Source organism: Alosa pseudoharengus, unplaced genomic scaffold (assembly GCF_046254945.1).
Source record: "Alosa pseudoharengus isolate Yale_2024_CS ecotype anadromous, Long Island Sound unplaced genomic scaffold, YU_APseudo_1.1 YU_APseudo_1.1_scf_4, whole genome shotgun sequence".
Taxonomy (NCBI): Eukaryota; Metazoa; Chordata; class Actinopteri; order Clupeiformes; family Clupeidae; genus Alosa; species Alosa pseudoharengus.
In genome coordinates this window covers 4,591,609-4,602,644 of record NW_027468774.1, presented here as the reverse complement: position 1 = coordinate 4,602,644, position 11,036 = coordinate 4,591,609, and the positions used below count along the sequence as shown (strand labels likewise).

The 11,036-nt window shown below is 41.0% G+C and overlaps 1 protein-coding gene across 6 annotated transcripts; it reads left to right on the top strand.

Annotated features, from left to right (window-relative positions):
* The first annotated feature begins 3,870 nt into the window (after positions 1–3,870).
* Positions 3,871–10,507, top strand: LOC143103188 (sushi, nidogen and EGF-like domain-containing protein 1). 6 transcript variants are annotated; one of them, XM_076267003.1, is made up of 11 exons: positions 3,873–4,041; positions 4,351–4,417; positions 4,860–4,880; positions 4,998–5,125; positions 5,835–6,113; positions 6,616–6,711; positions 6,790–6,946; positions 7,072–7,086; positions 8,879–8,896; positions 9,697–9,779; positions 9,928–10,507. In XM_076267003.1, the coding sequence occupies exons 2-11, from the start codon at positions 4,369–4,371 to the stop codon at positions 10,003–10,005; spliced, it is 924 nt and encodes a 307-aa protein (XP_076123118.1). In that variant the 5' UTR covers positions 3,873–4,041; positions 4,351–4,368; the 3' UTR covers positions 10,006–10,507. The 6 variants fall into 6 exon arrangements, 5 of the variants coding, with proteins under 5 accessions (XP_076123119.1, XP_076123118.1, XP_076123115.1 ...); XM_076267004.1 differs by lacking the exon at positions 8,879–8,896 and having other exon boundaries at positions 3,871–4,041; positions 6,616–6,705; positions 7,072–7,107; XM_076267000.1 differs by lacking the exon at positions 8,879–8,896 and having other exon boundaries at positions 7,072–7,107.
* The last annotated feature ends 529 nt before the right edge of the window (positions 10,508–11,036 follow it).

Below are 11,036 nucleotides of genomic sequence, written 5' to 3'. Positions count from 1 at the left end.
GGGACGACTTACTCTGTGCTCAAAGTGATATGACGAGCTCCAGCGGACAAAATACTTGGAAGAATCATGGACGATTTTCATTGGTTGTTGCGTTTAATCTTACCCAGCTACAGAGGTGCAATTTCCTGATTGGCTATTATGGCCCCTTTTTTTTTTTCCTTGTCTTTTTTATTGGTTGGTAAGTGACAGGCTCGAGTCATAAAGCAGGCACGGAGATGCGCTCATGAATGCCTTTTCCAGCGAGAGCAGCGCTAGAGTTTTACTGGGGCACTGGAGACTTTTACTAAGGCACATGCCCAAGTGAATAAGGTCTAGTGACGCCCCTGACATGCGCACACACACACACTCACACAGACACACACACATTGGGGGCAGCCGTGGTCTACTGGTTAGGGGTTCGGGCTTGGAACCAAAGGGTTGCAGATTCGATCCCCAACCAGTAGGAAAAATGTGGGCGGGGGAAGTGGTTGAGCACTGCTCTCCCATGCCCACATCCACGGCTGAGGTGCCCTTGAGCAAGGCACCTAACCCCTCACTGCTCCTCGAGCGCCGCTGTAGCAGGCAGCTCACTGCTCCGGGTTAGTCTGTGCTTCACACGAGGTGCTCATAGCTGGGCCTTTCTCCCTTTCCCCACCATCTCCCCAGAAATGTTCCGATCTGTGTGTGTGTGTGTGTGTGTGTGTGTGTGTGTGTGTGTGTATACTGTATGAGTGTGTGTGTGTGTGTGTGTGTGTGTATACTGTATGAGTGTGTGTGTGTGTGTGTGTGTGTGTATACTGTATGAGTGTGTGTGTTTGTGTGTGTGTGTGTGTGTTTGTGTGTGTGTGTGTGTGTGTGTGTGTGTGTGTGTGTGTGTATGCTGTATGAGTGTGTGTGTGTGTGTGTGTGTGTGTATACTGTATGAGTGTGTGTGTGTGTGTGTGTGTGTGTGTGTGTGTATACTGTATGTGTGTGTCTGTGTGTGTGTGTGTGTGTAATGTATGAGTGTGTGTGTGTGTGTGTGTGTTTGTGTATACTGTATGAGTGTGTGTGTGTGTGTGTGTGTGTGTGTGTATACTGTATGAGTGTGTGTGTGTGTATACTGTATGTGTGTGTGTGTGTGTGTGTGTATACTGTATGAGTGTGTGTGTGTGTGTGTGTGTGTGTATATACTGTATGAGTGTGTGTGTGTGTGTGTGTATACTGTATGAGTTTGTGTGTGTATACTGTATGAGTGTGTGTGTGTGTGTGTGTGTGTGTGTGTGTGTGTGTGTGTGTGTGTGTGTATACTGTATGTGTGTGTGTGTGTGTATACTGTATGAGTGTGTGTGTGTGTGTGTGTGTGTGTGTGTGTGTGTGTGTGTGTGAGTGTGTGTGTGTGTGTGTGTGTGTATACTGTATGAGTGTGTGTGTGTGTGTGTGTGTGTATACTGTATGAGTGTGTGTGTGTGTGTGTGTGTGTGTATACTGTATGAGTGTGTGTGTGTGTGTGTGTGTATACTGTATGAGTGTGTGTGTGTGTGTGTGTGTGTGTGTGTGTGTGTGTGTGTGTATACTGTATGGGTGTGTGTGTGTGTATACTGTATGAGTGTGTGTGTGTGTGTGTGTGTGTGTGTGTGTGTGTGTGTGTACTGTATACTGTATGAGTGTGTGTGTGTGTGTATACTGTATGAGTGTGTGTGTGTGTGTTTGTGTATACTGTATGTGTGTGTGTGTGTGTGTGTGTGTGTGTGTGTGTGTGTGTATACTGTATGAGTGTGTGTGTGTGTGTGTGTATACTGTATTGTCAGGCCATGATTTATCACGTGATCCACCAAAGTTTCTCTAATATCATCTGAAATATTGTTCCGTGCATAGCCTCTTCCACCACCTCCTACTCCTCTCTCTCTTCCTCTTCCTCTACCTCTTGCTCTCCCTGCTTCCATGCTTACAAAGTTCTCAAAATGGCTCAACTGAGGCATATTTGTGGCTGGCTGATTGGTGTTCAGTTTTGTAAGTAAGTATTTTCAGATGTGTGTCTAAGTGTTTTCACTCACCCAATGTGTTTTGTATTTTGAATTTTGAGTATTTTGAAGATGTGTTGTCCCAATGGTACCAATGAGATTTCATTTATGAATGAAGTGTCTTATGTATGAAATAGTGTGTAGTGTGCAGGAGCAAGTGTGTTGCAGAAAGGTGCAAGTGTGTTGCAGAATTGCAACTAAAGTGCAAAGCAGCTGTGTTTAGGGTATGGATACACTGTGTTTAAGGTATGACACTGTGTTTAGGGTATGGATACACTGTGTTTAAGGTATGGATACACTGTGTTTAAGGTATTCTATTTTTTTGGTATTTTTTGTCTAGTTAAATGTATTCTCTCTTTATTTGCGTTATTTTTGGGTAGTTTTTGTGTTATTCTTAGTCATTTATTTGCTGACAAGTCTGTTGATGCTGTGACGTTAAGGGCTGAGGACCTAGCCATGGCTAACGTTGGCGTTGGCTTTTGTCCTGGGCCTCTGGTGTACTCCATCCGTGAACGGCGCTGCGCTTCGGAAAGGGATTTCTCCGCTGCCGCGACTACTGGATTGACCTGCGAGCTGCAATGCTCTGCTGTCTGTAGTCTGGATTGAGTAGGCTAACGTTAGAAGGTTAAAGGAATGGTTACACTGTGTTTAAGGTATGGATACACTGTGTTTAAGGTATGGATACACTGTGTTTAAGGTGTAGTAACGAAAGCTTCAAGTTTAAGTACTTTGGCCTAAGCATGTGTCTATAGTGCCAGCCAAACTTAGTCCCGCCCCCATAGCATTTGAGGTCGGGAACTTCGGTCAGGCATTGCTCCATTGTGGAGCAACTATGCTCGAACCAGAGCTGTTTGGACCAATCAAATTGGGCTTTACGATGATGGACAGGTGAGCAACAGTGCCTCGTCTATCACATCATCTGAGCACGCTTAGGTTGATTTTGTTTCAATCAATCAACTTATTCAAGACACAAAGGTCCATAGAGCACAGTACAACACAGTACAAATATACACTGCAAAAACTGCTTATCTAACAAAATCTAACCAAGTGTTATTAATCTTATATCAAGATAAAAAACTAGTTGGTATTGTTTTCAGTATAAAGAGACCTAGCACTTTCTTGTGAAATCGTTTGACTTATTTTAAGACATCTCATCCTGAAAACAAGCAAATTTGTCTGCCAGTGCGTTAAGCAAATTTGTCCTAAAAACAAGCAAATTTGTCTGCCAGTGCGTTGAATAAATTTGTCTTGATAAGACTCCTTAAAATAAGTCAAAGTCTTCTTAAATTATGTCAAAATGATCTTTTGAGAGGGCGCTAAGTAAGTCTTTTCATACTAAAAACAATACCAAATACATTTTTTAATCTTAATATAAGATCAATAACACTTGGTTAGAATAAATTTTTTTCAGTATATATATATATATATATATATATATATATATAAATAAATATAAAACAATACAAAACATTTAAGAATGATGCAGATGAGGCATAATTTATAAAACATATACAGGCTTCGGGTCCAATGTTTCCAAAAGCAAGATGTATACCTTGTGTCACTCTTAGAGACATCAGCTATGGACACAATAATCATATTCTTAGACCCTGCCAGTCTGCACATTACTCTATACTATACAGAGATGCATAGAGAGAGGGTTTAGGGACTCAGGATCATGAAGCATGATGTTTGAACCATGACATTGGTCAGCAGTTTCAATTTGTGAAACATTAATGTATATTTTAATATTAATGTATTATTTAATATTTAATATTTAATGTTCATATTCTTTAAATCTGCAAAATACCAACCATAGCAAGTTATACTATAGATGTAACAGAGAGGTGAGAGTTGGGTCATGTGCACAGACAACAAAGGTACATCACAAAGTGGAGTGACAGCATACTTTACCTGGGTGGCGTCTGGTTTCCAAAGAAAGCAATAATTTATTCTACTGGTTTTTGTTTTCTACTTAAATGCATGCTACAGCTGATAGAGGGCCCAGGTGAAGCATTGGGACTCTGGAGATTCCCCACAGAACAGCTCACAAGGGACTTTGGTAAGGGCTCATGTCTTACTTTTCAAATTCTTCTCTTTTGTTTGCCTTTCGTATCCAGTTAATCTTTCCTTTAGTGACTTGAAGAATATTCAAACTCATGGACTCTGATACACTACTTTTACATGATACAGTACTTTTGACTGACTTCCTTGAAACTTTTTGGGGCAGTAGTCATTGTTATTGAGAGTCCTTTTCCAAATGCCAGATGATAATCAGTAACAATCAATCAGAACAATCAGATTGAATAGAACAAGCAAAACAAATATATCAGGTAAAACATCAAAATCATCTATATCTGTGTGTTAACAGGTGCAAGTGGCAAGTGACATGATCATGATGACTCCACTGTCATTGACTCTCATCATGGTGGCAATGAGTAAGATTGATCAGCTCTGTTTATCAATATTGATCAGCTGTGTCTAGCAATAATCTTGCTCCACAAAGTTATTTCTTGTTATTAATTTGTCACTTTCTACCCTCTTTTTTCTCTGGATGTGGAAGTGCATGTTATCCAGCATGTTGCTGTGCTGGATAACGCTGCATGTGTGTGTGTTTTCATCAGCTGGGTGTTGAGTGTTTATGTCCCCACTGACTGCTGACAGGCTAAATAAGACTTGAGTAAATTAAAGAATACTTCATGTTAGTGCTACTGGCTGTATGGCTGGTATTGGTGGATTATCTATCATACCTGCATGCATTTGAATAATGTCTCCTGTGCTTTCATAGTCACACTTATCCTTGAGAATAAAATGTAAGTCAATGTGGATTGTGGAATGAGGGTATGTGTATCTCATGACGTTCTGGTGTCTTCATCTCAGGTGGGAGTACCAGTGCCCTGGGTGAGCACATTTCCCCTCCCCTGGACTGTCTGACTTATAAAAACATTTTAAATCACAATAGAAATAAAAAAGGGACTTTCTGACATTTTCCCTGATTGTTATTTGTTATCCCCTCAGACATTTTCTATCCGTTTGGATCAGCTGCGGGTGATACAGATGCGGGTCGTTCAGATGACGGCAGCTCCCCTCTCATTCCCCTGCGCCGCTCTTTCCCTTACTTTGGTCGCACGTACCAGCAGATATACGTACGCAGTGTTCCACTAACCCAGATCATAACATTACCTTATTATACGGCTCTTCACAATGCTAGTAGAACGCTCCATTGACTTGAATGGGATTTCCCAACGTTCTACGGTAAAATAAATTCATGTAATTATCGCTGCAAACATATAATTACTGCTGTCAATGGCAACGGGTTTTGTGCTGCTGATCATATCACTCCGCAATTATTCCGGTCACTTCTTGCATTGGAACTTTATTCAAAAGTGAAAGGAGACGGTTGATCAGCTGTGTTCTAAAGAATGTTTGATTCAAGTTCAGCGTGTGTTGTGAACTATTGGTTTCTCAGCAAAAGCCACGACGAAACGGTAACAAATAAGTGTAAAGAGACATATTCTGGAGTTTATTTTTTCGTTTTGGCAAGTAGCCGTATAATAAGCGGGATAATGTATAGAACGCCGGTCATTATGGGAAAATAAGTCCCTTCAGGGCGAAACAAGACCCCTCCGCTGGCGCGTCGGGGTCCGGTTCGCCCCCTGTCGGGACTTATTTTCCCAATAATGACCGCCGTTCTATACATTATCCCTTACACTAACACACCCCTTTACTAACCCAGATCATAACATTACCATATCACTACTGTGAAAACTACGGTGATTTCACTATAGGCCTCCAATGAAATCAAAGGAAATTCTGGGATATATTAAATGCCACTGTCTTTATGGTGTTTTTCAGGTGAATCACAATGGACACCTCACTTTCAACCAGTCACTCTCTACATTTACACCTACAGAGTTCCCTGAGAACTCGACCAGGGACATTATCGCCCCCTTCTGGACAGATTTAGACAATAGTGAAAAAGGGAACATTTCCTATCAGCAGTATACTACTGGTGGTGTTCTTAAAAGCGCAACTCAAGATATCAACTCCTACTTCCCCAATGTGCCTTTCACTGCTACCTGGGTGTTTGTGGCCACATGGGACAGGGTGGCCTATTATCCAAACACAGGAACAGTGAGTACTCTTTGTTATTTTATGGGGAAATTATACTACAATAGGCTCAGACATGGAAAAAACTGCTCTATCTTCTCCACCTTAAAGCAACACAATGCAGTAATGTTACCTTAAAAAAATAAAATAGCTCATTCAAGCTCATTCCGATGCTCCACTGACTCATAATATTTTTATATTGAAACAACACACTGTCATTTGTTTACCATAATGCATTTGATACCATACAGACTTGTAGTTGGCAGACTGACGTCTCTATTGACACCAATGTGCCCGGAATGCCTGATATCACTAGCTTTGTGGTTCCAACCAGAAACGTGGCCTTTTTCATCAGTTCTCGAACCCCCTCCAGCACATACATGACACCTAGTGTTGAAAGGCTGTAATTGCTCATGTGTTCACTCAGACCATTGGCCTATCATATTGTGACTTCATTTATGTGATAAATAGCATTTTTATCATGAATACATCACAAACTTACTGCATCACTGGACTGAATTTTCAGGAGACGACCTTCCAGGTGGTTTTGATTTCCGATAGTAATCTGTCCTTTGTCTTCATGAACTATGGTGTCATTGCCCAAACTGAAAAGAAGGTACAGGTAAGATCACCACAGATTTGTTTTTGTTTGTTTTTCAATTGTTCTGCCAATATAGTTTACTTTAACGCCTCTCTCCAGATTGGATACGACACCATCGGCTCAACCCACTACGGATCTCTACGCACCTGCTATCCAAACAACACCATAGACATAGTGAACTTACACAACTCCAGCAACATCGATGTTCAGGGCCGCTGGGTCTTTGCTACATTCCTCAGGTCAGAGGGCTTCAGATGTGAGTATTACGTCATTTCCTGCCTTGATGCATCATCATTCTCTCCATGCTGCATGAGCAGTAACAATAAGGGACATGTCATATGATGTAACTGTTCTCATTATGGGGTCTGATGTGCTTTTCAGGTACAATCAATCCAGGTGTGTCATCTCCACAGCCACGTGAGCTGAGTTTCACATTTATTTACATCAGACACTTTATGGGCCTAATACCATAGTGATCTGCAGCTGAGAGGAAATGTAGACTATGAGGCCTCCGTATCTTTCCTGGTCAGCAGCTCCTTGTGCCTAGACGTTGACAGCTGAATTCATTAAATCATGGAAATCAGCAGACTCTTAAAGGGGAATTCTGGCGTTTTTTAACGTAGATCTCTGTTTCTCGAGGACACCGAGTATTGAGTAATGTAGGTACGAAAAAACCCATAAAAAAATCAGTTCTACCTAATTCGAGTTGATGCAGCCAACAGCTAGAGCAGACAGGCAGCTACAGCGCTACACTCTGGGGGCATGAACATGAAAGTGGAGCCCCTTGGGTCTGAGTATTTACAGTAGTGTAGTGAAGTGGAGCGCCTGTAGCACAAGACCATTCGTTTGATAGGAAACACACATCTTTGTATATGTTGCACTGCTGATGTGGGAGGTAACGAAAAACAAGTACTTTCTTAATTCATCACAAGTACTTTCTTACTTCATCACAAGTGTATTCTTACTTCATTATAAGTAAGTATAAGTATATGTACTTTTTTGATCCCGTGAGGGAAATTTGGTCTCTGCATTTAACCCAATCGGTGAATTATTGAAACACACTCAGCACACAGTGAGCACACAGTGAGGTGAAGCACACACTAATCCCGGCGCAGTGAGCTGCCTGCTACAATGGCGGCGCTCGGGGAGCAGTGAGGGGTTAGGTGCCTTGCTCAAGGGCACTTCAGCCACGGCCCACTGGTCGGGGCTCGAACCGGCAACCCTCCGGTTACAAGTCCAGAGTGCTAACCAGTGGGCCACGGCTGCCCCTACAATTACATTACTATTACTACATTATAAGTACTTCATTAGAATTTTGTGACTTCATTACAAGTATTTAATTACATAAGTAGCATTCTTAGGTGTCTGTACTTTACATATTCAATGTATTCCCCAATATTTGAACAGAAATATCGGTATTTTCTACTTATTGTATTTTCAGAGTATATTTTTTACCTTTGTATTAATGCATTTGAGGGGAATTATTTTGTTGATTATTTGTATGATAATTTTATTCCACATCATTGCGCTCCCTCCCGATATCAGTCAAAATGGATGGGACAATAAGGATGAGGAGCAGAAAGTGGGTAGCCTTGGCAACAGGCCTCAAACAAAACTTCTCCATCAAATTCAGTGGTTTGTCAGTATCCATACAGACGACAAAACATCTTATTTTTTGTTTTGTCATTTGCTTTTCTTCATTAAAAAATTAGACATTTTCCTACCAGGCCTATTCTTCCAGTGACATTACCTCAAACATAATCTATATCTCTCTACAAGTTCACCCTTGGCTTGGAAGAAGGCAACACGCATGCCTGAAATGTTTATAAAACGCATCAGGGACAGGGAAATAGTTGATAAGGAGTTACGGCTTAATTCATATCATTGTCAGCAACTCCACTTCTTATAACAGCTACAGTAGTAATATGGTCCTTCAAAAGGCTAGGATACTTTTTACTCTTAGACTGTGAGTACATTATAGAACCTGTATTTTGTTACTTTTACTTGAGTAAAGTTGAATCGATATACTTTTACCAGAGTTTTTTTCCACAGAAATATATCTACTAATCTTGAGTGCGGAAAGTGTGTGCTTTTGCCATGTCTGTTGTTCTGATAGCTGCTTTGGATAAATTATTCTGCCAAAGGAAAATACATGTGTTTTTGTTTTGTACTGTTTTGTTTTATGCAGCGAATGATGATTCTGCAGGTAAGAGAGTCCCCTCCTACACACACACACACACACACACACACACGCACACACACACACACACACATCCGGGTACACACCATGTGCTGCATGAGCATTTTTTATGAAACCACCTGATCTATTTCATTGATGCACGGAGAGTCAGGTAAGTGACTAAGGTAACAATTTTTGTTTCTATTGACCTGACCTAAACTGAGACCCCCTGAATTTCCCCTTGGGGATCAATAAAGTATCTATCTATCTATCTATCTATCTCTCTATCTAAACAACATTGTAAGGTGACATGAACAACCCCAAAAATATACGTCTTCATAGTGGCCTTGTGTCATTGTATTTATTCTATCTAAGAATTAATGGCCATCTATAGCTCTAGGGAAACTTCTTCAGGTGATTATTGTTAATGAAATAAGAACATTCCTGGGATTCCTGGGACTCTGGACTTGTAACCGGAGGGTTGCCGGTTCCAGCCCCGACCAGTGGGCCACGGCTGAAGTGCCCTTGAGCAAGGCACCTAACCCCTCACTGCTCCCCGAGTGCCGCTGTTGAAGCAGGCAGCTCACTGCGCCGGTATTAGTGTGTGCTTCACCTGACTGTGTGTTCACTGTGTGTTCACTGTGTGTGTTTCACTAATTCACAGATTGGGATAAATACAGAGACCAAATTTCCCTCACGGGACCAAAAGAGTATATATACTATACTATACATACTTATTAATCAGATAGTTAGGTGGATACATATTTTTTCACCATAAATGGGTATATAGTTTGTTTCTACATTGTAAAACATATTTTTAATCATAGATAATGTCATTGGTATGCGCCTGGAAGTTTCTACAACTAAAAGTCTAAGTGAGGCTGACATTGAGGAGCAGATACTGAAGCCAGTGAGTAAATCAGCATAGTACTGCCCTCTAGAGGCCATGCTGGACACTGCACACAATAACACTCAATGACGCTCAATAACTATTCAATCTGTTTGTTCCTGGTCAGAAACACATACTAACTTTACCTTGGTGTGTTGTGTTGCTTTAGTTTGGAGACCTCCTAAAGAAGCATGGAATAAACGTCACTGGCATACGCTTGCGAACGTTTTACAAAACAGAACTCTGAGAGAGAAACAGAGAGAAGAGGATGAGGAGGATGCAGCATGCAGGCAGAGTCAGCCCAAGCCCTTATAGGGCCCCCCACCACCTTAGCGCCACCAATAATATTGAATATTGTCAATGTTGCACTGTTGGACTTACTCATTTGCACCATCACCATGACACTCACTCTCACAGAGCACTTTACTATGCACACTTGCACAGAGAATCACAGGCTCAGTCCCTGCCTCAGTCATTGCAAGCGCCTCATGCTTAATCACCCCTAAGCACACTATGTGGATACTGTTTTAGACTTGATTTAGATTTAGTGTTATTTAGTATAATTTGTATTTAATTTGTATTTTAGCATATTCTTTATCTTCTACTGTCCTTATTGCTTAGTTGTGTTTTTTATATTATATACTTTTATTACTTTTTCTGCTGTTAGTGAATACGTGTGTGATGTCTGTATGCTACTGATACCTTGAATTTCCCCTTGGGGATCAATAAAGTATCTATCTATCTATCTATCTATCTATCTATCTATGTCTTATCACTCACACCAGTGGCGATCCTACCCCCCCCCCCCCACCCTTATATTAAAGCCTTATATTTCATATTGTTTTTTTTTTTAAACTATTACATTTACTTTAAAATCAGTATTACATTGTAATTGTGTGACATTTGTGATACTCATCCATGCCACTAGGTGGAGTCATGTATTGGATAAAGCAAAGCCGTATTTAGAGAGAGTTTGGCCAATGTTCTGAGCTGATGGTGTTATGTGATTGATGGTGATGGTGTTATGTGATTGGTTCCAAGGTCGTCACATGGTTCTGGACGTCATGTTAGATACCAACATTCATCAGATCCCCAATGACATAATGCAGTGAATAGTGGAAAACATAATAAATTATTAAAAAATAACATGGATTACTAAAAAGATGCACAACTGTTGCACATTTGGCTGCAGTGCAAGACCGGGAAGTGGGAAATGATTGCACAAGTTCCCCCGTGACCCACAAAGACCGGGAAGTGGGAAATGATTGCACAATATCC

Excerpts from the sequence above, each read along its gene's own strand:
- LOC143103188 (XM_076267000.1), top strand. The coding sequence starts at position 4,369 with ATGATCATGATGACTCCACTGTCATTGACTCTCATCATGGTGGCAATG. Across the intron at positions 6,947-7,071 it reads CAGGTCAGAGGGCTTCAGAT|GTACAATCAATCCAGGTGTG; the intron begins GTGAGTATTACG and ends TGTGCTTTTCAG. Across the intron at positions 9,780-9,927 it reads AGGAGCAGATACTGAAGCCA|TTTGGAGACCTCCTAAAGAA; the intron begins GTGAGTAAATCA and ends GTGTTGCTTTAG.